Here is a 22665-nt window from a genome sequence, read left to right as displayed (position 1 = left end):
ACTGATGGCAAATTGCTGATTTGTAATGGAGCAAACAAAATATTCTTGATATCTGAACTTTTTTTTAATAACTTTACATAAAGAAAAAGTGTAGTTTTTATAATTAAAATATATAAATAAATGAAAAAATAGAGTCAACTATATTTTAATATTTCCAAGGAAGTGAACACAATGTAAAGAACTTATCAGATAACAAATTTCAGATTAAAATCAAGTCTTAAAATAAGAAAAGCTGATTCATGAACAAAATTTGTCTGGTCTAATCCAATTCCACCACCACCAGCACACTAATTTGTTTCTCTATATAGACATTGCACATTTTATCTTTGCATATACATGCATGCGTATATAGGAAGAGAAGCGTGCGCATGTAAGATATTAAATATATGTCCATCCTCTTGAGTGAGAGAACTGGCTACAGATGACATTATCATCGCCTTGCTCTCTCTCCTAAACTCTATCAAATGTCATCTTTGCCAGTTTGTTATTTGCAGAGCTGAGAGAAACGCCAGAGAGCGAAGTGAAAAAGGGCAAATAACTTTTCTTCGAGGGGTGACAGCCTCGTTTCCACTTGGCGGGCCATCTCTAGACGCCATATTGTGGCCAATGTTTGAAAGATGTGAATGTGGAAGATTTATACCTGTTGCCTCAATAATGCTTTTTGGTGAACTGAAAGCAACACGAAACGATTTATGGACGACTTATCTAACCTTTATTAATTGTCCCAGTTGAAAAATTCCTTCCTTTTTTGCAGGGAAGGTATTCGTTGAAGTCTTCAAAGGTGTACATTAATTTGGATGGATGGATGTATGGCATGGAATAGGCCATCTTGATTGATTTCAACAATTCCAATTTCACAAGATTATCGTCAAGTGGCTACTCATTGAAACTCTTGTGTGTTGCATTTGGATAGTGTATAGATCTATCTACATCTATATATTTATTAATATATAGAGATATCATTTACCTTCGTGGTTGTTTTAATTTTTTTTTTGACCTGTTTGAAGGAGTATCGAAATTTGGCGTGGAGTATTGTCCAAAATTGTTCAAAGGACAGCAGCAGCCGGTGAAATTGCGTATTCTGTCGCAAAACCGAGAAAAATGCCGGCACCTAGCAGGGCACGAGTGTACGCAGATGTGAACACGCACAGACCTCGAGAATATTGGGATTACGAATCCCATGTTGTTGAGTGGGGGTGAGTAAGACAAAAAAAAAAATGTTCATAATGCTTTTTCATGTTATAAAAAAAAAATTGCGTACATTTTGTACGATTAATGAATTCTCTCCTACTCGCACACTATCATTCTAAACACTTCCTTCACTCTCCGTTTTACGAAACGTCTGTATTTGATGTCCACATTATATATATATATATATATATATATATATATATATATATTACGAAGTTAGAATGATGTTCTCTTTGAAGTACCGGATGATCGCAATACATGCCTACATGTCAGTTTCAGCAGAAATATTTTTATGTTTAATGTATTTAAAAGCGCAAAAGAAATTACAAGTATTGAGCGTAAAAAGAAAAATCATTAAATTTTATCTGCTCATTTAACATTGGTGCTTTTTATCCCCGTTTTATATTTCATACATGCTCTAATTAATGTGTGCATTTAATATATATATATATATATATATCTGTGTATATATATATATCTGTGTATATATATATATATATATATCTGTGTATGTATGTATGTGTGTGTTTCTGCCGTTTTTCGTGGTAAGCAGCTTAAACTATTAGCGTGGTCACGTGTGTCATGTCTGCTGTAAAAGAACCTTTTAAAGATAAGATTCCTGGAGAGATTCTTACAATCGGAATCGGTTGCCAGGACTGGTTTCCTCTCTTTTATAATACGTAATTAGAATTAAAGATATCTTCCGCTACTTTCCAATCGAATGTCATATTGTAATTCGATACGTCTTTACGAGGTGTAAATGTTAATAATGAGTAAAGGGTTTTAAGGAACAACCACATCTTACATAGACATTAGGGACTGGCTAGGATTTATAGGGGAAATAGTCACCGTCATGTTATTTTTTAAAGGCATTATGAATCTAACAAAGTGTTGGAATTATAGCAAGGAAAGGAAACCGGGTAACTAACTGTTCCTCGTCACTAAGAGCTTGCCAAAAAGAAAAGAAAAAAAATCCTGATGCTTATTGCTTAGATAGCCAAGTCTTTCGATCAGAAATGATCGAGAAAAATAGGAGCTGAAGACGTTCATGTTTTAAAAGATAAATGAAATGAAATTTTTCGTGTGTAGGATTCGAAACCTGACTTATGGATTCACTTTGTCACGAACTTAGTGCTTCATCTCTGCGTTGGTCACTATAATGATAAAAATAATTAAAATAATACGAATTTAAAAAAATATTATTTTAATGTCGGCATGTGAGACTTGGAATTTGTAGGAGAGGAAAAAAATCGGAACTAGTGTTTCACATCGTAATAGCAATAATAATATAATGATTCAATTAGTTTTTTTTTTTTGCCTCTTTTGTCTATTATGGTATATTCTGGTAACAAAGAAATCCTCCAGTTTTTGCTGTGAATTCGGTCAAGTTGGTGGGAAAGAACTAACTCCTCGTTTATATTAAACCTCAAATGACTAAATTTAATGGTTCAGACAAACATTGACATCATTTAAATTGATGAAGAGTATTGAATTTGTTATTTTAATTGTTTTAAGTACAATCAGTGATTCGAAAACTATGTACGACGTACTTTTTTTTTATTTTATTTTAAAAAGCTTGGATTCTATTAAAAATTAAGCGATGTATATTTTGTGTGTGTGAGAGGATAGATAGATACAATCACACTTGCACATCTACATTTGTTCTTATTTCATTGTCATACATGTTTTGTCATTGATATTATTTTGTCGAATTGTCTGCCAATCCAAAGATGGCATTGAGCAAAGCATGAACGTCACATTTTCTTAATTTCTTCCAACATAAATTTGGGATCTGATTCCCATGTAAGATATTTGTAATTGTTGGTGAATCTGATTTCGAATCCTAAATTGGAACTTATTCACTTGTCGCTTAATGTTAAGATGTATGATTGCCACAACTTCCTATCCCCCGCCCCACAATTTTTGTAAATCGTCCATAGGGGTTACTTGGTTTATAAGTTATGTCCATGTGATTAATATTTGACCTTGTGAAGTGAGATCTTATTAAAAATGGAAGCTTCTCACAGAAGTAGTGATCGCCGCCAACTCCATTCATCTGCGTATATTTTAGGCTGCACATTGTCCCTTTCCCTCTTCGCCGAAGTCTCCCCCCCCTTCATTCTGTATTGTTCATACTTAGGGGTCGGGGAATGTTGAATAAACGAAACGGTAGTGTCCCAGACGCTAGACATAAATTGACTGAGGGAAGGGAGAAAGATGCCCGGCCAGTAGCAGATTTTTCTCTTACCCTTTTCACACCAGACCCCTTTATATATATTAAAGATCGAGTTAATATATTCATTGTAGGAAATCGGTTCATTTAATTAGTGTATATTAATATTTAGTGTCTGGATTTTCGACCGTTTCCTTCAAGTTCGACTCTTCCGTTTTTTCACTCTCTTTTCTCTTCTCTCTTTTCTTCTCACTTTATGATAGCTTCCGTTCTGACTTGCTGTCATTTCTTACTGATATAAAATCTCATTGTTAAAAAGTCTAACCGTTAGTTTTAAAATATTCGTTTCCTCCTTTTAAATTCCTATTCCTTATTCGGTTTGTTATTAATGTCGTTATTGTTGCAATTGTTGAAAATATTAGCAAGTATTATCGACGCGTAAAAGATTGAAAAAAAAATTTTTTTTTCACAAATATGTGTGTTTGATGGATTATGAAATAAATCATTGAGAGAAACGGTATAGAATCACCATGTAAGCACTCCTGCCCCAATCTACCCAACATCCTAGTATTGTTTTACTGAGTCTAACTGATGATTTCATCTTAATACCCTCATCAACGTAAAAATGGCGGTGGCGGTAGCGAGGACAGAGTTATAATAATGAGAAGAGTAATAATCACAATAATCTATTTTTTTTCTTCTTAGAGACAAGCCTGATGTTGTAAGAAAAGGACTTGTAGTTTATAGAATCGATCTAATGTCTTACCGGTACTTAAAACTCCAAATGAATGAATGCTCAAATCGACAAAAGTCGGCAAAATTTGAACAGCTGCAATTAACCAAACTAAATAGTCAAGTACAAGATTGGATCTTTATTTTGTTAGTCATATCAAAAATAATAACGAGACCTAAGCACGAGGTCAGCAAATTTATGAATTATTTTATGGAGTAGTGTGGTCGATTTAATCAACTCTAATATTTTAATGCTTACGAAAGGCAAATATAAAACTCCGGTGGGATTTGAACTCGGAACGTAAAGGGACGTAACTAAATACAGCGACGCATTTCATCTTGGCTTTTTATAATATCTTGATGTTTTCTATTAAGATAATTTATGATAAGTTAGCAAAACGATTATTCTGAAATGTTCGCTTTCAGAAATCCCATCATTTAGAAAACTGGGAAAGCACCCTCTTATTATTATTTCATACATATTCTTGATAGCTGTAAATTAAACTGTGCTTTACCCTTTGGAACAGATCACTATGAATATAGATCCCTTAATTCCAAATTGTTACGTATTTTTTTTATAAATGTTCAATGAAACAATATTTCTTTATAATTTAAGCTGTCGTAGGTTTTAACCCTACGCCAGGCTTTTTTTCGTTTCATGTTGATTCAGTGTGTTTGTCTCCTGTTCAGGCATGGCTGTGTGGTTTAGAAGTTCGCTTTGCAACCACGTGGTACAGATTAAGTCCTACTGCGTGGCACCATGGGCAAAGTGTCGAGCCGACCAGTGTTTTGTGAGTGAATTTGATAGATGAAAACTGTGCGGAAGACTCGTATGTGAGCGTGCGTCTTCGAATTTGTTCCTCTACCGCTTGACAACCGGTGTTGGTATGCTTACGTCCCTGTAACTTAGAGGTTCGGTCAAGAAGGGTCCCATAGATTAAGTACCAGACTTAATGAGATCATGCCCCAGCATGGCCGCAGTCTGATTTCAAGCAAGTGAAAAAAAAATAAGTAGATAAACGCTGGAATGTTTCAGATAAAATATGTTTTCTGATGAAGATGATAAAACTATATAATTCGAATAATTTTGTATTTATTTGAAGCATGGGTTTTTGGAAAAAAGAATCTACTTAATATGTATCTCTGTGAGCAAGATTTACATGTAACATTTGTTTTATTTAAATATTTATTTGATCTTGGTCTTTATTCATGCTAGTTATCTGTTCTTGGTTACACCATCTGTTCTGTAGTCAGTCTATTTATTGCCAAAACCAAATGTAGTTGTCATCAAATTTCACGAAGGAATGATATCTTGGTTTACTGAAACAAAGTTCTTAATTTTCAATATTAGGGGATATAAATTGAACGAGCACTATATTTCCTTGTCAATATGAAACATAAGAAAATATGTATAAATTTACATAATTTTCACTGATAAAATATATTTGTATTTATAGAAAAGATGTTACAGTAATTATGATACCTATTGCATCTCTTGTAACGTATAAGGCAAATATGCTTTTCATTTAATGTAGTGTGTGTGTGTGTATATATATATATATATATATATATATATATATATATGTATATATATATACACACACACACACACACACACACCCGTTTGTATGTGTATATGAGAGAGAGAGAGAGAGAGAAATAAAGAAATAAAAGCAGGAAGTCATTTAATGGTTTATGGTAAGTCACCGAAACTCGTACAAAAAAAAAAAAAACAAGCTTACCCAGGAACAAACGTTAATAAGCATTAGTTTTGTAATATCTCATTAGAAATTATGTGCTTTTGCATGTAGGGGCTGTATTGCCTTTTTTTTTGTCTTATTTATAATTTTAAAAGTTATCTTTAACTTGATATCATACTTCAATATTCCATTTTGATCTCTTTTCTTTCAAAGAACAGAAAAATTACTTATGGTCACTTTTTGTTAGATATGTGATTTGTATTTCTTTTGTAATATGAAACTAATTCACCAGGACTCAGTACTTTAGCCATTGGTTGAACATAAATTAATATACATACAAACATATAGACATACCTTTCTTGATTTTATAAGCCATTTGCTTCTAATAATGCTGATTCATTATGGCAATGTTTTCTCATCATCACTGATGATTTTGGAAAAACTCCAAATGCATGAATATATAAGATCATTTGGACAGGGCAAAACTTTTCTCATTTCAACTTGGGCTCTTAACATTTTGGCTATTTGTGTGGTATTCGTTTTGCTTCTAGTTTACCTGTAGAATATTCTTTAATCATTATCTGTTATACTCATACAGAGTATTATTATTCCTAATCTCAAACAGCTGTTTTTCCATATGTTAAGAGAACTTAAATTTTGAATTCATGTATTTTTCTGTGAGTAATTTCAGAGAGGAATTAATGAGCTCTGGTTTTCTGTGAAGGATTTTCTGAAGTCAGGGAATGGCGAGCAGCTGAAAAGTTGAATGTATCTGAATATTATTTTAAAATGTGGACAGGAATACTCCCAAGACAAATTAATTTTGAAGAAAGAATTCAGTACTTTGTTTATTGGAGTGTGTGTGGCTGTGCAGCATCAGTGGTGATTCATTTTTCACATGAAATGTGAAAAGGTGAAATGGGATGGTTTTGAAGAATATACTAAGAGATGTGATTCAGCAGTAGTTATCAGTAAAAATTTGCTCCAATATTTGATTCTGGTTGCAGTCCTTTATGCTATATGGTCATTTAGGCCACATACTGAAGATTTATATCTTCTAAAACAAATATTAAGCAGTGAGGAATTTACAATCCTGTCGTTTCTGGTTCTCATTCAATGTGCTGTACTTTGGGCAAGTGTTTTTTATCTTAAGGAGTTCAATGAAATCAAAACCTTTGGTGAAATTTAGTAGTACATGGAAAATGTGCAGAAACTGCTCAGTAACTTCCATCAGGAGTCGCATTCTCCTTCATCATCAAAGATGCAGGAATGGATCTGTGGGTAAGAAGTTCACCTTGTCATCTCTCAAAGTTTTCAAGTAGCTGCCAGATGGAGGCCTGTACAAATATTTGAAATAAGAGTTATCTATGTCTTAATGTCTCAGTGAGGTGTAGTTCCCACAATTAAATAACCACTGAATGGTACAATATAGATTCCATCTGGTGGTACAGTCCACTTAGCTCTAAATATGTACCATGTTGCAGTGCCATACATCAGTCTATATGTAAGTACCATCAAATTTGTGCAGTTCTCACATATGTAAAAAGATACTATGTGGTGGTATTATAAATAGTGCCATTTGCACAGTACCCTGGCTGCCAAACAGGTGGATTGTGTTCAAGAAAGGCTTCAGTCTGCCAAGTCAGTGAGTTAAAACAGATGTTTGCTCTCCTGCTGCAGAGGTTTTGTCCTGGCATTTTATAAGTATATGGAAATATTTAAGGGTTTCAGCTGTGGCACTACACATGCACTGCATGTAGGCATAGCTGTGTGATGGAGAAATTTGCTTGCAACCACAAGGTTTTGGTTTCGTTCCCACTGTGCAGCACCTTAAGCAAGTATCTTTTATCTTCACAGTTCAACCCATAACCTTGTGAGAATTTGATGGATGGAACCTGTAAAAATTCCATCGTGTATAGGTGTGCATGTTTGTATCAACCTCTTGACATTAGCATACTGATTGTAAACAGTTGCCATTCTGACAAATGGGCCATTTGTTTGCAATATTTCTTGCAAATTTTGAAGTGTTCATTGTTTGAAGGAGTAGCGGAAATACTACCTTGCTTGAAAGCAAGTGAGAGCTGGCAATAGGGAAAACATCTGTAGGAAACCAGCCTCAACAAGTTTTGTCTGACAGGGCATCCAGCTGTAGAAACCCCATGCCAAAACAGACACTGGACTATGATGCAGTCCTTGACTCATTGGCTCTTTGTCAAATTGTCCAGCCCATACCAGCATGGAACATGGATGTTAAATGATGTTAAAATGATGATAATATTGGTGGATAAGATAGCAGAATCAGTGGGGTGTCAGATAAAATATATTGTGGTTGCCTTTCTTTACATTCTGAGTTCAAATCATAAATTCTCTTTGATTTTTATGCTTGTGAAGAATATTAGTTTCCATGAGGCTAATGTGAATGTCCAGTTCTTTCAAAATGTCTTCCAATCTCACCAATAACAATACCAGATTTCCAAACAATATACTGTTGGAGGAGTTGAGATAAATTGAAAACATATGATATATAAATAAATACAGAATAATAATAATAATAATCAAAAAGCTTAAATGGCATGGCTTTGTTGTAAGAAGTTTGCTTCCCAACCACAATGGTTCCAGGTTCAGTCCTGTTGCGTCTCTCCTTGGGCCAACCAAAGCCTTGTGGATTTGGTAGATGGAAGTTGAAAGAAGCTTGTATATACTTGTGTATGTTGTGTGCCCCCTCTCCCTCCCAACTTGGCAGCTGGTGTTCGTATGTTTGTGTCCCTCTAACTTAGCAGTTCAATAATCAAATCAAACATCGAAAGAGTGCATTTCAATGAGTGTAACATGGCCGTATTGCATCCAGCTAGGCCTCATTGGAAATGTTAAATTTTGTGGGGAAAAGAAGATATTTTATGAATACCAGTGCAATATTGAAACTTGATAGAATTTAAATTTATAATTGGAAAATACATTGAAAATGTTCACACATGGATATATGGTTAAGAGACTTGTTTTGCAGCCATGTGGTTTCGGGTTCAGTCCTGCTACACAGCACCTTGAGCAAGTATCTTTTACAAACACCCTGAGCCAACCAATGCCTTGAGAGTGAATTTGGTAGACAAGCTGTATTGAAACCTCTGTATGTATGTGTGTCTATATATATCATCATCACCATCATTGTTTAACATCTGCTTTCCATGCTGGCATGGGTTGGACGGTTTGACTGAGGACTGGCAAGCCAGGAGGCTGCACCAGGCTCCAATCTGATTTAGCAAGGTATCTACAGCTGGATACTCTTCCTAACGCCAACCACTCCAAGAGTGTAGTGGGTGCTTTTTACGTGCCAGTCAGGCGGCACTGGCATCAGCCACGACTACGATTTCACTCGGTTCAACAGTCTTCACAAGTATGACGATTGAAGAGTGGTTTCAAACGGGCCAGTTATGTGACACTGGCATCAGTTACAAGTACGATCTCACTTGGCTTGCTGGGTCTTCCCGGGTCTTCTCAAGCACAGTATATCTCCAACGGTCTTGGTTGTCTGGTTGCCTCTGTGAGGCCCAATGTTTGAAGGTCATGCTTCACCACCACATCCCATATCTTGTTGGGTCTCCCTTTCACAGGTTCCCTCCACTGTTAGGGTCTGACACTTCACACAGCTGTCCTCATCCATACACAACACATGACCATACCAGCGCAGTGATCTCTCTTGCACACCACATTTGATGCTTTTAATGTCCAATTTTTCTCTCAGGGTGCTTACACTCTGATGTGTATGCACACTGATATTACATGTCTAGCAGAGTATACTAGCTTCATTTCTTTCAAGCCTATGTATGTCCTCAGCATGTTACAGCCCATGTTTCACTGCTGCATAGCATAGCTTTTCATTCACAGGCATCATACACTCTACCTCTCACTCTGAGGGAGAGGCCCTTTGTTACCAACAGAGGTAGAAGCTCTCTGAGCTTTGCCCTGGCTACTCTTATTCTAGCAGCTACGCTCTCAGAGCATCTGCCCACTGCTACTGACATGGTCATTTAGGTAACGGAAGCTATCAACTACTTCTAGTTTTTTCACCCCCTAGCATGTGACGGAATCTGTTTTCTGTACATCTTCGGTGTTTATTGCACCTGTGCAACTGCCACACACAAAAACTATCTTCCTAGTTAAACTTCCTTTGATATTGCTGCACCTCTTATGTGTCCAAAGCTTGCACCAAGTACATGTTATGGAGTTTCTACCTACACCTTTTCAACAGATCGAGCAGGGCCAGCTACCTGAAGGGATTTGTGATTTGTCCACCTTCCCACTTACTAAGACTTTGGTCTTGTATGTGTGTATGTATATGTGTGTGTGTGTGTGTATATATATGTGTGTGTGTGTGTGTGTGTGTGTGTGCATCTGCAGGCACCACCTCAATTAAAGTTATGATTTTCAGAAGCCAAATGAGACGGTGTGGCCATATTGTTTGAATGGCGGATGAATGCATGCCCAAACAGCTGTTTTATGGTGAGTTTGCAGAGGGGAAATGCTATCAGCGTAAACCTAAAAAAAGGCATAAGGACTACTATGAAGTCACTTGGAATGGATCCAGAGGACATAGAAACCCTTGCTTCAGACTGAGCTGGATGGTGAACAAAAGTGGAGTGGGGGTGAAAACGTTTGAAGAGGCCAGGATAAATGCATACAAGACTCGAGAGATTTAAGGAAGAATGTTACAATCAAGAAAGTGAATCGTAATGACCCTTTTGTGTGCACAGTTTATGACAGACCATACCATTCTTTTGCTGGGCTCAAGTCTCATTTGTGAACCCATGGAAAATGAACCTTCACCAACTATTCTGCCTATATGTCTGTGCACACCTTTCAGTGCAATGTATGCCATAAGGTCTACAAATCTAATGGAGGCCTCAAAAGACATTTTAAGATCCACAAAAATCAGAACTTATCTGCAGCTCTTGGTGGCCCAAATCGTTTCAGAACATTGTCGGGTTTAAAAAGCCACATCAGATGCCATGATGGTTCTAAGGTGTATGTACAGGAGGTGGTTAAACTCTGCATAAGGAGTAGACAACTACCACATATGTGTGTATATATTAATCATTGTCATTTTAATGTCCATTTTCCATACTTCTTTGGGCCAGACAGAATTTTTTGAAAGCCAGATGCCTTCCTGTTGCCAACCCTCACCAAATAAAGTAATATTTCCCTATGACATATTTTCGTGGAAGATAGGAAATAGCCAGCACTTGTATGTGATGTGAAGGCAAGGAGATTTGTATACATACATATATGACTGGTTTCTTTCAGTTTTTGTCCACAAAATTCATTCACTAGGCTTTGGTCAGCTGGTGACTATAAATGATACTTGCCCAAGGTGCCACACAATGAGACTAAACCTGGAATCCTGTAGTTGTGAAGTGAACTTCTTAACGTGCAGCCGTCTCTCCAACAGACTTTAGTTTCTCTTTACCAAATTTCACTCCAGTGGATTTGGTTACTGGAAAACTTTGCCTGTGATAGGTTTCTACAGATTAGACCAACACTTTATTGCTGCTTGTACAGTGGTTTTTATTGTTTGATTTACGTAAAAGCACTCGCTACACTCTCAAAGTGGTTGGCATTAGGAAGGTCATCCAGCTGTAGAAACTTTGCCAGATCAGATGGAACCTGGTGCAGCCTCTGGCTCACCAGTCCTCAATCAAACTGTCCAACCCATGCCAGCATGGAAAGTGGACGTTAAACGATGACAACTTCCATTGCAGCATGTAACTTTAGTACGTTTAGCTATTCTTGATAGGGTTTCTAATTCCAATCAGTTTTCTAACATTGTATTCTGCCTTAGAGGAGTTTGTTCTTTTTTTCTGCATAGTAGATGACTGAGATGCTAAAAATCTAATTTGTTTATTTAGTAAATTAGATTTTCTTCCAGTAAGGTATTTAGAATCTAATATTACTTTTAAGCATTTCTGTAGATTTATTTTGTCAGCCACACCCTTGCAGGATGACAACTACAGTGAATTTAGATTTTTACACTGCTTCATACTTGAGTGGATGTAATCAGCTTTATGTAATACTGTAGCAAACAGTTTTTTTTTTAAAGAATATTATTCACATGGCATATTTCTGGTTTTCTCTTGAAATGCAAAATTTACTAAGAGTTTTGTGTAAATTATTTCAATAGTTTTTGGTACAGAGGTGTTTTAATATGTTTGTTGCACTAGTATATTAAAGAAAAAAATTTGGTTGATTTTCTTAGAGAAATCAACGTGGAATCATATATATGGGCGTCTTCTGTCATAGTCTTGACCAAGTCCACTTGAGTGAAATTTGTTGAACAGAAACTAGAAGCATGTTAGAGGGACTAGTACTGTTCTTTGATGGTGGGCTTAATCTGGTGCCTTATTTAGCATCACCTGGCCCATGGGTGTGTTTAGTGGTGTTTTCTTTTTTGCAAGCAGTTGATCAAGGTCTCTGATTTAAAGGTGACACAAGATCCCTGAAATATCATGGGTGTTGCCCTTCATCTTTGAATTATTTTTAAAAGATTCATTGGAAAATTAATCCTCTAAATGAATCTCTAAAACTGGCTTTTGGGAAACTTTGGCACTCAGTGAATTTTGGCAATTCTTTTTTTCTTTATATGGTTTGGGTGGTATATAACCTTTCTTAATTCATTTTACCTCAGCCAATTCAGTTTTCTTGAGTTTCCTGCTTAATTCCTCAACGAAGCAAATGGTTGTGAATAAAAACTTCATATTCTTTTAAGTATTACTGAAATTTAATCATTGTCTTCCAATTTGGTTTTTTACTGGTTTGTTTTTCTCTTCACAAGAAGCTTGATTTACGAGTCTTGAACTTGTCAATGTACATTGCCTTAATCTAAAATTCTCTATAGTATGGCAATAAAATGCATGACTTGGCATATTTATTCTTTTATTTTTTTTTTACTTGTTTCAATCATTTGACTGCAGCCATGCTGAAGCACAACCTTTAGTACTTATTCCATTGGTCTCTTTTGAGGAACTGCTAAGTTACAGGGACGTAAACACACCAACATTGGTTGTGAAGTGATGGTGGACACACACACGACAGGCTTCTTTCAGTTTCCACCTACCAAATCCACTCACAAGGTTTTGGTTGGCCTGAGGCTATAGTAGAAGACGCTTACCCAACGTGCCATACAGTGGGACTGAACCTGGAACCATGTGGTTGGATAAGCAAGCTTCTTACCACACAGCTGCTCTTGGTTACTTTCTTTGGATATGTGACTAGACTTTTGATGACTTGTTCTAATTTTTTATGATATTCAGTTAAGCTTATTAGATTAAAATTTTACTTTGTATTTCTTTGTGACTAGTTTTATATTTTTATGAACCTTTTTTGGAATTTCATCATATAACCTGTATATTTGATGAAAAGAAATTCTCTGTATCATCAGTAATAGCAGATCATTAAATGTCTAGTTGAGGACTGATGAACCTTTTTGTATTTGAAGGCCGCATTAAAGACAAGTTTATCAAATATATAAAAAGAAAGTATTTCTGTATACATTTTTGCAAATATAATTTTATTAAAGTAAGAATTGTTTCAGAAAGTCAAACACGAGGGCTTCTAAGACTAGATTTTCCTCTCCAGCTCTAGTAATATTATTGATCTATAAATCAAATGGCTTTTTTTCTGAATGTCAAGATATATCAATTGGTAACCTTAATTATTTTCATACTGGTTTTAGTGATAGGAATGTGGCCATACTAGGGTATTGTCTTCAAGGGTTTTAACAAATTATATTGTTTGTGCATATTTTAGTACCCAATTTATTGATCTTTGTCCTTTTTTAAAAGGTTGGGTTTACTTTGAGTTGTGTCTATTTTTAGGGAATTACCTCATTGCAGAGTAAATACTGCTAAGACTAAAATCAGAACCAAGCAGTTACAAAACTTTTTTAAGCACGCAACCATGCTTGTTGTTCAGTTTTAAAGCATTTAAATTTAGATTCAAGATTCTCGAAAATTTCTAAATTTTCTTGATTGATTCTGTTCTGCAATGAGAATGCAATCATCTATATATTAAACCTACCAAAAGAGCTCTTGTTTTAATTTCACTGTAAGGGCTTTGTCATAAAATCATTTTTAGTCATGTTCTGCAAATATGGCCTGCAAACTCTTCCACCATTCTACAAAACCATTAGGATATGCAAATGTGAGGAGCCACGTTATTTTGGTAAAGAACATTTGTATTTCTAGACAGGTATGCTAATACTCTAAAACAAGGAAAGTTACATTGAAATGGTTATTCTTTCAGATTGATATAGTTTTACTTTCTACACTATGATGCTTGTCACAGTAATGGATTGGATAAGCTCAGTTAAAGTTGCTGAGTTTTGCTGATGGCTGTATTAACTTAGGCCAAGATAAATGTGTGTAATGTTCAGTGGCTAAATAGTGTCAATGTTGGCTCTCATTTCTGCAGATTTGGGAATCCATTGATTTATTACTTTCTCTGTGACAAATTGGTTTTCTGCTGAGTGAGGAACCATTGCAGAATATTAAAAATCTAATTTGGAATAAACTGCTGACAAATTGTGTAAAAAGTAAAGATTTGCAAAATTTAAAAACTGGTTATAAAAACAAATGAAATGGAAAGATGATAACCAAATGAGAAAATGCCAAAAGTTCAATGTTAATTGTCTGAAGTAGGTTAAAGGAGAGACCTGAATGCGTGTTATTGGTGAATTGTTAGTATAACAGACCCAGATCTTTAACTTTGATCTCTGACATCATCCAAGAACAGGCTGAAATAATGAATTGTTATACACTCTGTCCAGCTCCAATGTAGTTGATAATTTGAACTTTGATTGAACAGGGACTGGGCTTTTGAGAGGTACTGGTGCAGTACTTGAAAATAAATGCTGTTCCTACTTTGTAATTTGATGTGTTAGAATTTGGAAAGAGAAGACTAAAAAATATTTCCCTCATTTCAAATGCAAATTTTTAAATTTACAAAATGGTCCAGCTCATTTTTTAAATACATTCTCTAAGGTATGTGTGATTAATGTTCAGATTCATTTGTAAGTGATGAGAGGGAGGAGTGGGAGAAAGGGGTTATTGTGTGTGCAGTCTCTGAGGAAGGCATACAGTTTTACAGTGGGAGTGATTGGAGGAGGAGGAGAAGCTGGTACAACAATTGGCTTTGCTGATACTTTTATTATAGAGCCTCTGTTTGCTGCATTAATTTTGACATATGTCATCTTGTGCTGATATCATCTTCAGTTTGTATAACCTTGCTCTAAATCAGTTAGTAATTATTTTTTTAAATTTGCTAAATTCTTGCCTTCGTTACCTGTTCAAGTGGAATTTGTTCATATAATGCAGAATGTCATTCTGAGAATTATGCTGTAATTTTCTATATCAGTGATTTAAAGGAGGAAAAAACAATAGATTTAAAATGTTATTACAAAGAAAAATAAATGTGACTACTTAATTATTTAAAAAAAAATCCCATGTAGGTGAATTTTGCTTTTCATCCTTTCAGGGTTGATACAGTACCAGTTCAGCATAGTGGAATGTTGAAAGATACGCTGCAGCATCTGTTCCTCTTGTGTTCTGAGTTCCTATCTTAACCTTCTGTCACCCATAAGAATGGCCATAGGCTTCAAAAGTCCTTAAGCAAGTGCTTAAGTGTATCAGCTGATCTCTCTCAATACTAATACATCAGCTAGTTACCCAACCAGTGATATATGCATCCATGGGTATAGCTGTGTGGTTATGAGATTTACTTTGCAACCATGTGGCTCTGAGTTCAGTCCAACTGCGCAATATGTTGGGTATTTTCTACTAATATTGTCTGTCTGGTTAATACTTTGTGAGAAGAAACCCCCTTCTCTCTCTTTCTCTCTGAAACAAGCACACACACACACACACACACACACATGCTGTGTTAGTCTTCTGTGTAAAAGTTTGTGTGTTCTCAATGCAATGACAGTAAGGATGAGGGGAACTGTTTGGGAAACAGTTAAAGCTTAGTGATGATAGACAAGCATTCAACCAGAGCAAACCTATTTCAGTAAGTGTTTCTCCTCTAACATGTGCTAGTAATGAGAAAAGAATTGTAGAGCTGGATGAATGGGTACACGTGCATGCCAGCACACCTGTGCTTCCACACTCACAGCACTCTTTTACTATATTCATTTTGACTTGACATATATATACATGTAAGAAGACAGATGATGGGCTTCTTTCAATTTCTCTCTACCAAATCCAATCGCAAGGCCTAAGTCTACCCAGAGCTAGTACAAGAGGGTTCTGAAAAGTTCCTGGATTTGGGTAAAAGAAAATACAGGAGGACCAGTTATGATTTTATTGAACATGTTTCCCTCTCAGGTTCACACACATATTGTAGTGGTCCTTCTATCTTTCTAAGCCCTGTAAAAGAACTTGGAAGGTTGGGCCTCTAACCAGGCCTTTCACGATACCCTTAAAGCCAGGAACTTTTAAGCACCCCTTCGTAGAAGGCCCAGTAGTAGAAGACACTTGCCCAAGGTACTGCACAGGGCGACTGATCCTGAGGTAACATAGATGGGAAACCAGCTTCACCTATGTTTGCCCTTTCAGTATTTACATAATGAAAAGGCTTTGATCACTATTTGATGTGATTTTGAAACAATTTAATTTGCATTATCATTGAAATTTTCATAACTTTCAGTTTATCATTAAAGTTAAAAATGTTAAATTTTGATGTCAATTTAAAAATGCATGGAATTTTCTTTTACTTCTATGATTAACTTTAAAGGATATATAAGGTTTGATTCCCTGGTTCAATTTTTATATTATGTAATATGATCTTGAAATTCTTAACAACATCTAATTAAGTTTTCATTAAGCTGTTCGACATAACAAGTAGTTAAATCACAATCAGGATAATTACAAACTAATGGCTTCATTTTTGATAAAATAACTAACCTTAGTGAAACAAATCAGAAGGCATCGGCTGGCAATGAAAGCATGCATGAGATTAAATGCTTGTTAGTATTTAGTATTATATTAAAGTGCTTCATTTGTGAGATTCAGCAAAGGCTCAGTTGAAGTGTTGGACTATTATTTATTTACTAATCTTTTATTTTTCAGTCATTAGACTGTGGCCATGCTGGGGCACTGTCTTTGAAAAATTTTAGTCAAACAAATTGGCCTCAATGCTTACTTTTTAAAGTCTGATACTTATTCTATCAGTCTCTTTTGTTGAACTTCTAAGATATGGGGACATAAACACACTAACACCAGTTGTCAAGTGCTGGGGTGGAGGAGACACACTTGCATCTATGCAAATGTGTGCGTGATGGATTTCTTTCAGTTTCTATCTACCAAATCCACTCACAAAGCTATAGTAGAAGACACTTGCAGTGGGACTGAACTTGGAACCATGTGGTTGGGAAGTAAACTTCTCACTATACAGTCATGTCTCTAAACTTTTTAATAGTCATCCAATCCTGTTAAATAAAATGATAAAAATGTCAATCTAGGAATCTGGTTCATTTACAAGTAAAGAAATTACTCCGCCCTCATTTTCTTTACTTGTTCAGATGCTTAGTCAGTCTTGTAAGATATCAAATATACACTTCACCATTTGAAATGGTCCAGAACTTGGCATGAACAATACGCTATCTCTCACATCCTGCTACAAAAGAAATAGATGGAATTTGTGAATATTTATTATCTTGAAAAATTATTTACAGTAAACAACTCAAAGGTGTGTGTTATTGGTTTGTTTTTAAGTTCTTCTCTAATCTGTTATTGATGCCAATTTTTCATTTATCAGTTTTTAAATTATTGCTTTTAATGAAGCTTATTTCAATTATTACTGAAAATTGTATTGAATCTAAAAGCGAATCTGCTTTCAATGTTTAGTTTACAGTTGATGTTACAAAAATCCCTGTTCATATGTTGTTAATTATCTCAGAATTAAATACTTAATCAAACTGTTATTTTACTACATATGCATTTCGGAATTAAATCGAATTACAAAACACTGACAAAATTGGAGAAAATTCCATAAATACTGTCTGTAATTCTATATTGACTTGAATGGGAAAATTTGTTGCTCAAGAAGGACTTCAGTTTGAACAATTTTCATGATGTTTCATATTTAGATGCTTTTTATTAAATTCATTCAGTTGTTAAACAGATAAAGCTTGGAATTAAATGGTTTCGATTTACTGTTAGGTAACTTTTGGCCAGCGTTGTATATATGTGTGTGTGTTTATGAATGTGATGCTTTTTGGATATAGTTGACATCATTGTAATTAAGTTAAGGAAATAGTCTTGTTAATGTGTTGAATCTTTTCAGAAGGGCTTTTAAAGTTTGTGTGTGTGAGAGAGAGAGTTATGAGTTATATATAGTTTAAACTGAATTGTTTTTGGTTGCTTTTGTAGCTATATGTACTCAATAATTGTATTTAATTTCAAGTTGAATTTCAACAGCTCTAGATGGATGGGTAATCACAGCCTTTCAATGGTTCCAATTCAGTTATTTTGTCTGTAGGGGTATTATAAACGTTGATCACACAGGCTGTCTTGGTTCCCCACTACAACTAATGCATACCCCCCCCCCCCTTTTTTTTCATCTTGTACATTCCGTTCACATTTGCCTGTATTAATCCTCTTTTGTGCTTGTTTCATTTGTCAACTTTCACTGGTTGGCTTTAAAGACCATATGCATTCCAGTCTGGCTTGCTTCTCTCTGTATTGTCCAAAATTTTAATCTTAACTGTTCTTAATGGAATTATTTCTTCTGTTTTTAAATTCTGAATATTCCTAAGAGGTTTTGTGTTCTCATTACTTAATCTTGGTTGACAGAAGAAGTTTTTGGACTTGGTATGGATGACATGTGTGAAACCCTATTCTGTCTGTATTTAATATACAGAATGCTCCTCTGGGGCTATTCTCCTTCAAATATATTATTGTTTACATTGTACTTTGCTATAGATCTTAAATAAGGCAATTCTTTCGCAGTTCAGTCTTTATGTCAAACATCTGTAAATATTAATTGCATGAATATCCACACACACGCAAGTAACAAAAAAAAAAAAAAAACTTGTTTGAAGTTGAATTTGAAATGTCAGGAATTTGAAGAATCTGTTGCCAGTTGATTATTGTCATGCTGGCAGTGTGTGATTGGCTGGAATGTATTTTTAGATGGTAGTAAAAGTAGTAATATTTTAAATTAGTTTGCATAATAAAAGGCCTTTCTATAGAATGTGCTAAGGTTAGCCTTTCCAATGAAACTGCAGCAGAGACGGTGAAGGTGGAGAGTTCCTCAATTACTAAAAATACATTGGAAAATTGATGCTTATTGGTTACGAAAGATACAGTTGTGGTTTATACTTGTTTGTCTTTGCATCAGCAAGTGCCTCAGTAGATAATCAATTTAATCAATTGTAATAAATTATAGATTATATAATCAGATAATTTAAGTTCATACTAAAATTTGGTCTTGAAATCTAAAAATATTCACCTGTCTATTGAAATAAACATTGATTTCAGAGAGCTGATAGCAAAGGAAAATAGATCAATCTTGGACTTTGGAAAATTCTATGTAGTTTGCTCAGGTTGCCTGTTATAATTACCAAATCTTGCTCAACAAACTATTGTCATCAAAATTGATCTTATTTTAAGACCTGAACTTCAAGTGTTCAGGTGGTTTGTTATTTGGATTGCATTTTGAAAGTTTATAAGGTGCATCTCAGATTTGGATGGCCCTTTCATGAACCATCATCTCATTATTAATAATGCAAACTCTGACATTGTGTTTAAAAGATGTAGATTGACTTTATGGGATATCTTTTCTGGAAAAAAAAAAAAAGAAGAGCACCATATAAGCTGTCAAAAACAATAATTGGCCCATAGGTTCTGTTACCTAGGTTACTGAAACAGCTGTGTAGGTGGATGTTGTGAAAGCATAGCCAGTCAGGACAGGTTGGGAAAGGTTCAACATGCTATTGTTACCCCTTTTTGATAATAAAGGGATTTCCAAGTGTATAAAGCTTGTGTATAAAATGCAATGTTGCATAGTAAATAAACCTGAACAAGGAATGTGGAGAATGTGGGAAGACTGTAAAGGCAGAAAGTGAGCATAGTTCAGTAGATGTGTAATGTGAGCAGTGATTGTGAATGATAAAAGAGGTGAGATAAGGGAGGAAGAAGAATGGGTGGAACCAGCTGTGCTGGTGTTGTCATGTGCTGCGTATGAAAAATGACAGATGAATATGCAGATGTAGGATGAAATGGTGATGATTGATATCAGGATGATGAGGGCTGGATACTGTGCTGAGGAACGATCGAATCTACACAAGCAGAGAAAGAAAAAAAAAACTCATTTTACAATAGCTTTGAATCTGAACCGACATACTGTATCCAGAATGCTTACCTATATATTCAAAGCATTTGACCTGTGGATTAAAATGAATTAAGGCATTTAACATATTGATTTCTAATTTAAGATCTTTCTATGCTTGTATGATTTGAAATAATTTGTGTGTGTGTGTGTGTGTGTGTGTGTAGACATACAAAACACTTAATTTCTGATCATTATTTTGCCAGACATCTGAGAAATGGTGTGGAATTCAGTGTGATGGTAGGATTATTTGTGGCCAAGTGTTAGGTTGAATGAAACGGCAATTATAAAACTTTGGCAGTTCTTAGAAAATTACTATTTTAAAATCTCACGTGAGATATTCAGCAACAGTACTTTGGAGTAAAGATTGTTTGCCAACATAACATGGCAGTCCTGGTTTAGGACTAATGTTGCTGTAATTTAGCCCCAGGAGACATTGTCTCCAGCTGGCTATATGACACGATCTGTGTCCTTATATTTTCGAACAAGGGAATCTAGTAACATTCTCAATTTTAGATTCTTAGAGATCATTCACTTTATTGTGAATTGAAGTTAGTATAAACTGCTTCTCAGTCTTGCTGTGACTTCAATTTACCCTTTTTTTTTTTTTTTGGTTGGAACTTACTGTTTAAGGAAATTTGTGCATGCACACACATCAGGCCATATATAAACTTCTTCACACTATTACTTGATAAAGTGTACTTAGAATATGTTGTCTGAACTATGTAGAAGCTTCAGTATATTAAATTGTAATTTGTGTCATGCTCTTAATAGACACAATTATATTCAGTGTACCTTATTAGGATAATGAAGACAAAATTAATTTCGAAAATTTCAAAAGATTTTTGTAGCTGCTCATCAAGTGGATGAATAATGTTATATGGAGATTTAAAGTCAGTGATTGTATCTTTTGCTACTCTATATATAGAGTAATTGCTGATGAAAAGCTGCTGACTAATGATTCAACATACGGCTTCATTGACGAGTCTCTTAGGTCATCTGGTCTAACCACATACGGCAATGTTTTTAAGAAACCACATAAACAACAATACCGTTTATTCACTGGATGTTTATAAAATGTGATTCAGAATTTTTCTGAAATCTCTCTAGAAATACGTTTCACTGATTCAGAACATTTCTTAGGCATGGCCTTGTGATTAAGAAGCAGCTCACTTTACAACCACTTGGTTTTGAGTTCAGTCCCACTATGTGGCTCTTTTGGGGACAGGTTTCTGCTGCTATAACCCTATGCTGAATAATGCCTTTTGAGTGAGTTTAGTTTTCTAGACAAAAACTGTGTAGAAGCCTGTCATATATATTCCTTTCTTTCGTTCTTGTTTGTCATTTGATTGTGGCCATGCTGGAGCACTGCATTTAATCAAGCAAATCAACCCGACTGGAGGACTTAGTCTTTGTAAGCCTGGTACTTATCCTATCAGTCTCTTTTGCTGAACTGCTAAGTTAAGGGGACATAAACACACCAACATTGGTTGTCAGGCAATGGCGATGAGGGGGGGGGGCACAAACACAGTCACACAAACATATACATACACTTTAATTTGTTTGTCATTTCTGGCCAAACAGAAAGATAAAGAGAGAGAGAGAGAGAGAGATTGAAAGGTATCAGTTCTTTGAAAATTTTGGCACTTTAGTTCTAGTCACACCATCATCATCACTATCATCACCATAAAGTGTGAAAGTAGACAAAAACACCCACGCTTATAAATGAGATGGTGTTTCACTTATGTTTTGTGGGACAAACAGACAGAAACTCTCTTCTATCTACTAAATCGACTCACAAGGCTTTGATTGACTTGAGGCTATAGAAGGCACTTGCCCAAAGTGCCACACAGTGAGACTTGGACCCAGAACCGTGTGGCTTTGTGTATCCTGGTCTGCTTGACAGTCAGTGTGTGCTAGTTTACATTCTTGTAACTTTGCAGTTTTGGCAAAAGAGGTTGATAGAAAAAGTGCTGGGACTGGTTTAACAAAACCCTTCAAGGCAGCCCCCCCCCCCCCGTATGGTTACAGTCCAATGACTCAAACAAGTAAAAGATAATTGTGTTAGTTTCATTAACCCTTTCGTTACTGTATTTATTTTGAGATGCTCTGTGTTTCATTTACTTTTAAATATAACAAAGAATTTAGTAAAATAACTTATTAAGCTAGTGTTAGGAACATAAATTGCGACTAAGGTTTGGTGGAAGATTTTAATTAGAACTTATGAAAACAAGACACTTGTACTCAGAGCCAGAGCAGGTTTCAGCCAGGTTGGTAATGGAAGGGTTCATGAGCTCTTGTATATATTTTTTACATTTAAGTATTTAGCTGTGATATTGAAATGTGTTAAGCTATTTTGTGCAATATTTAGATATGAGATGCTCTAATTCTTAATTGTGAGAAAATACTCTCAAATCTTAGAATACATTTTTAATAGTAACTCAAAAGTAGAAAGTGATTTACAATATTGTCATTTGTGATATTTTTTTTTGT

At 35.2% G+C, this 22665-nt stretch overlaps 1 protein-coding gene across 4 annotated transcripts in view; it reads left to right on the top strand.

Annotated features, from left to right (window-relative positions):
• The first annotated feature begins 587 nt into the window (after positions 1–587).
• The window catches only part of LOC106878394 (casein kinase II subunit alpha), a 68184-nt gene continuing 46106 nt past the window's right edge, over positions 588–22665 (top strand). For all 4 annotated transcript variants that reach the window (XM_089364859.1, XM_089364857.1, XM_089364858.1 and 1 more), the window contains exon 1: positions 588–1196. In XM_089364859.1, the coding sequence (XP_089220985.1) occupies positions 1102–1196 (95 nt within the window). In that variant the 5' untranslated portion in view covers positions 588–1101. The remainder of the gene's footprint in view (positions 1197–22665) is intronic.

Source organism: Octopus bimaculoides, chromosome 16, assembly GCF_046866305.1.
Source record: "Octopus bimaculoides isolate indiv1 chromosome 16, ASM4686630v1, whole genome shotgun sequence".
NCBI lineage: Eukaryota > Metazoa > Mollusca > Cephalopoda > Octopoda > Octopodidae > Octopus > Octopus bimaculoides.
The sequence above is the reverse complement of the archived record's forward strand: the minus strand, read 5'-3'. Positions and strand labels throughout refer to the sequence as shown.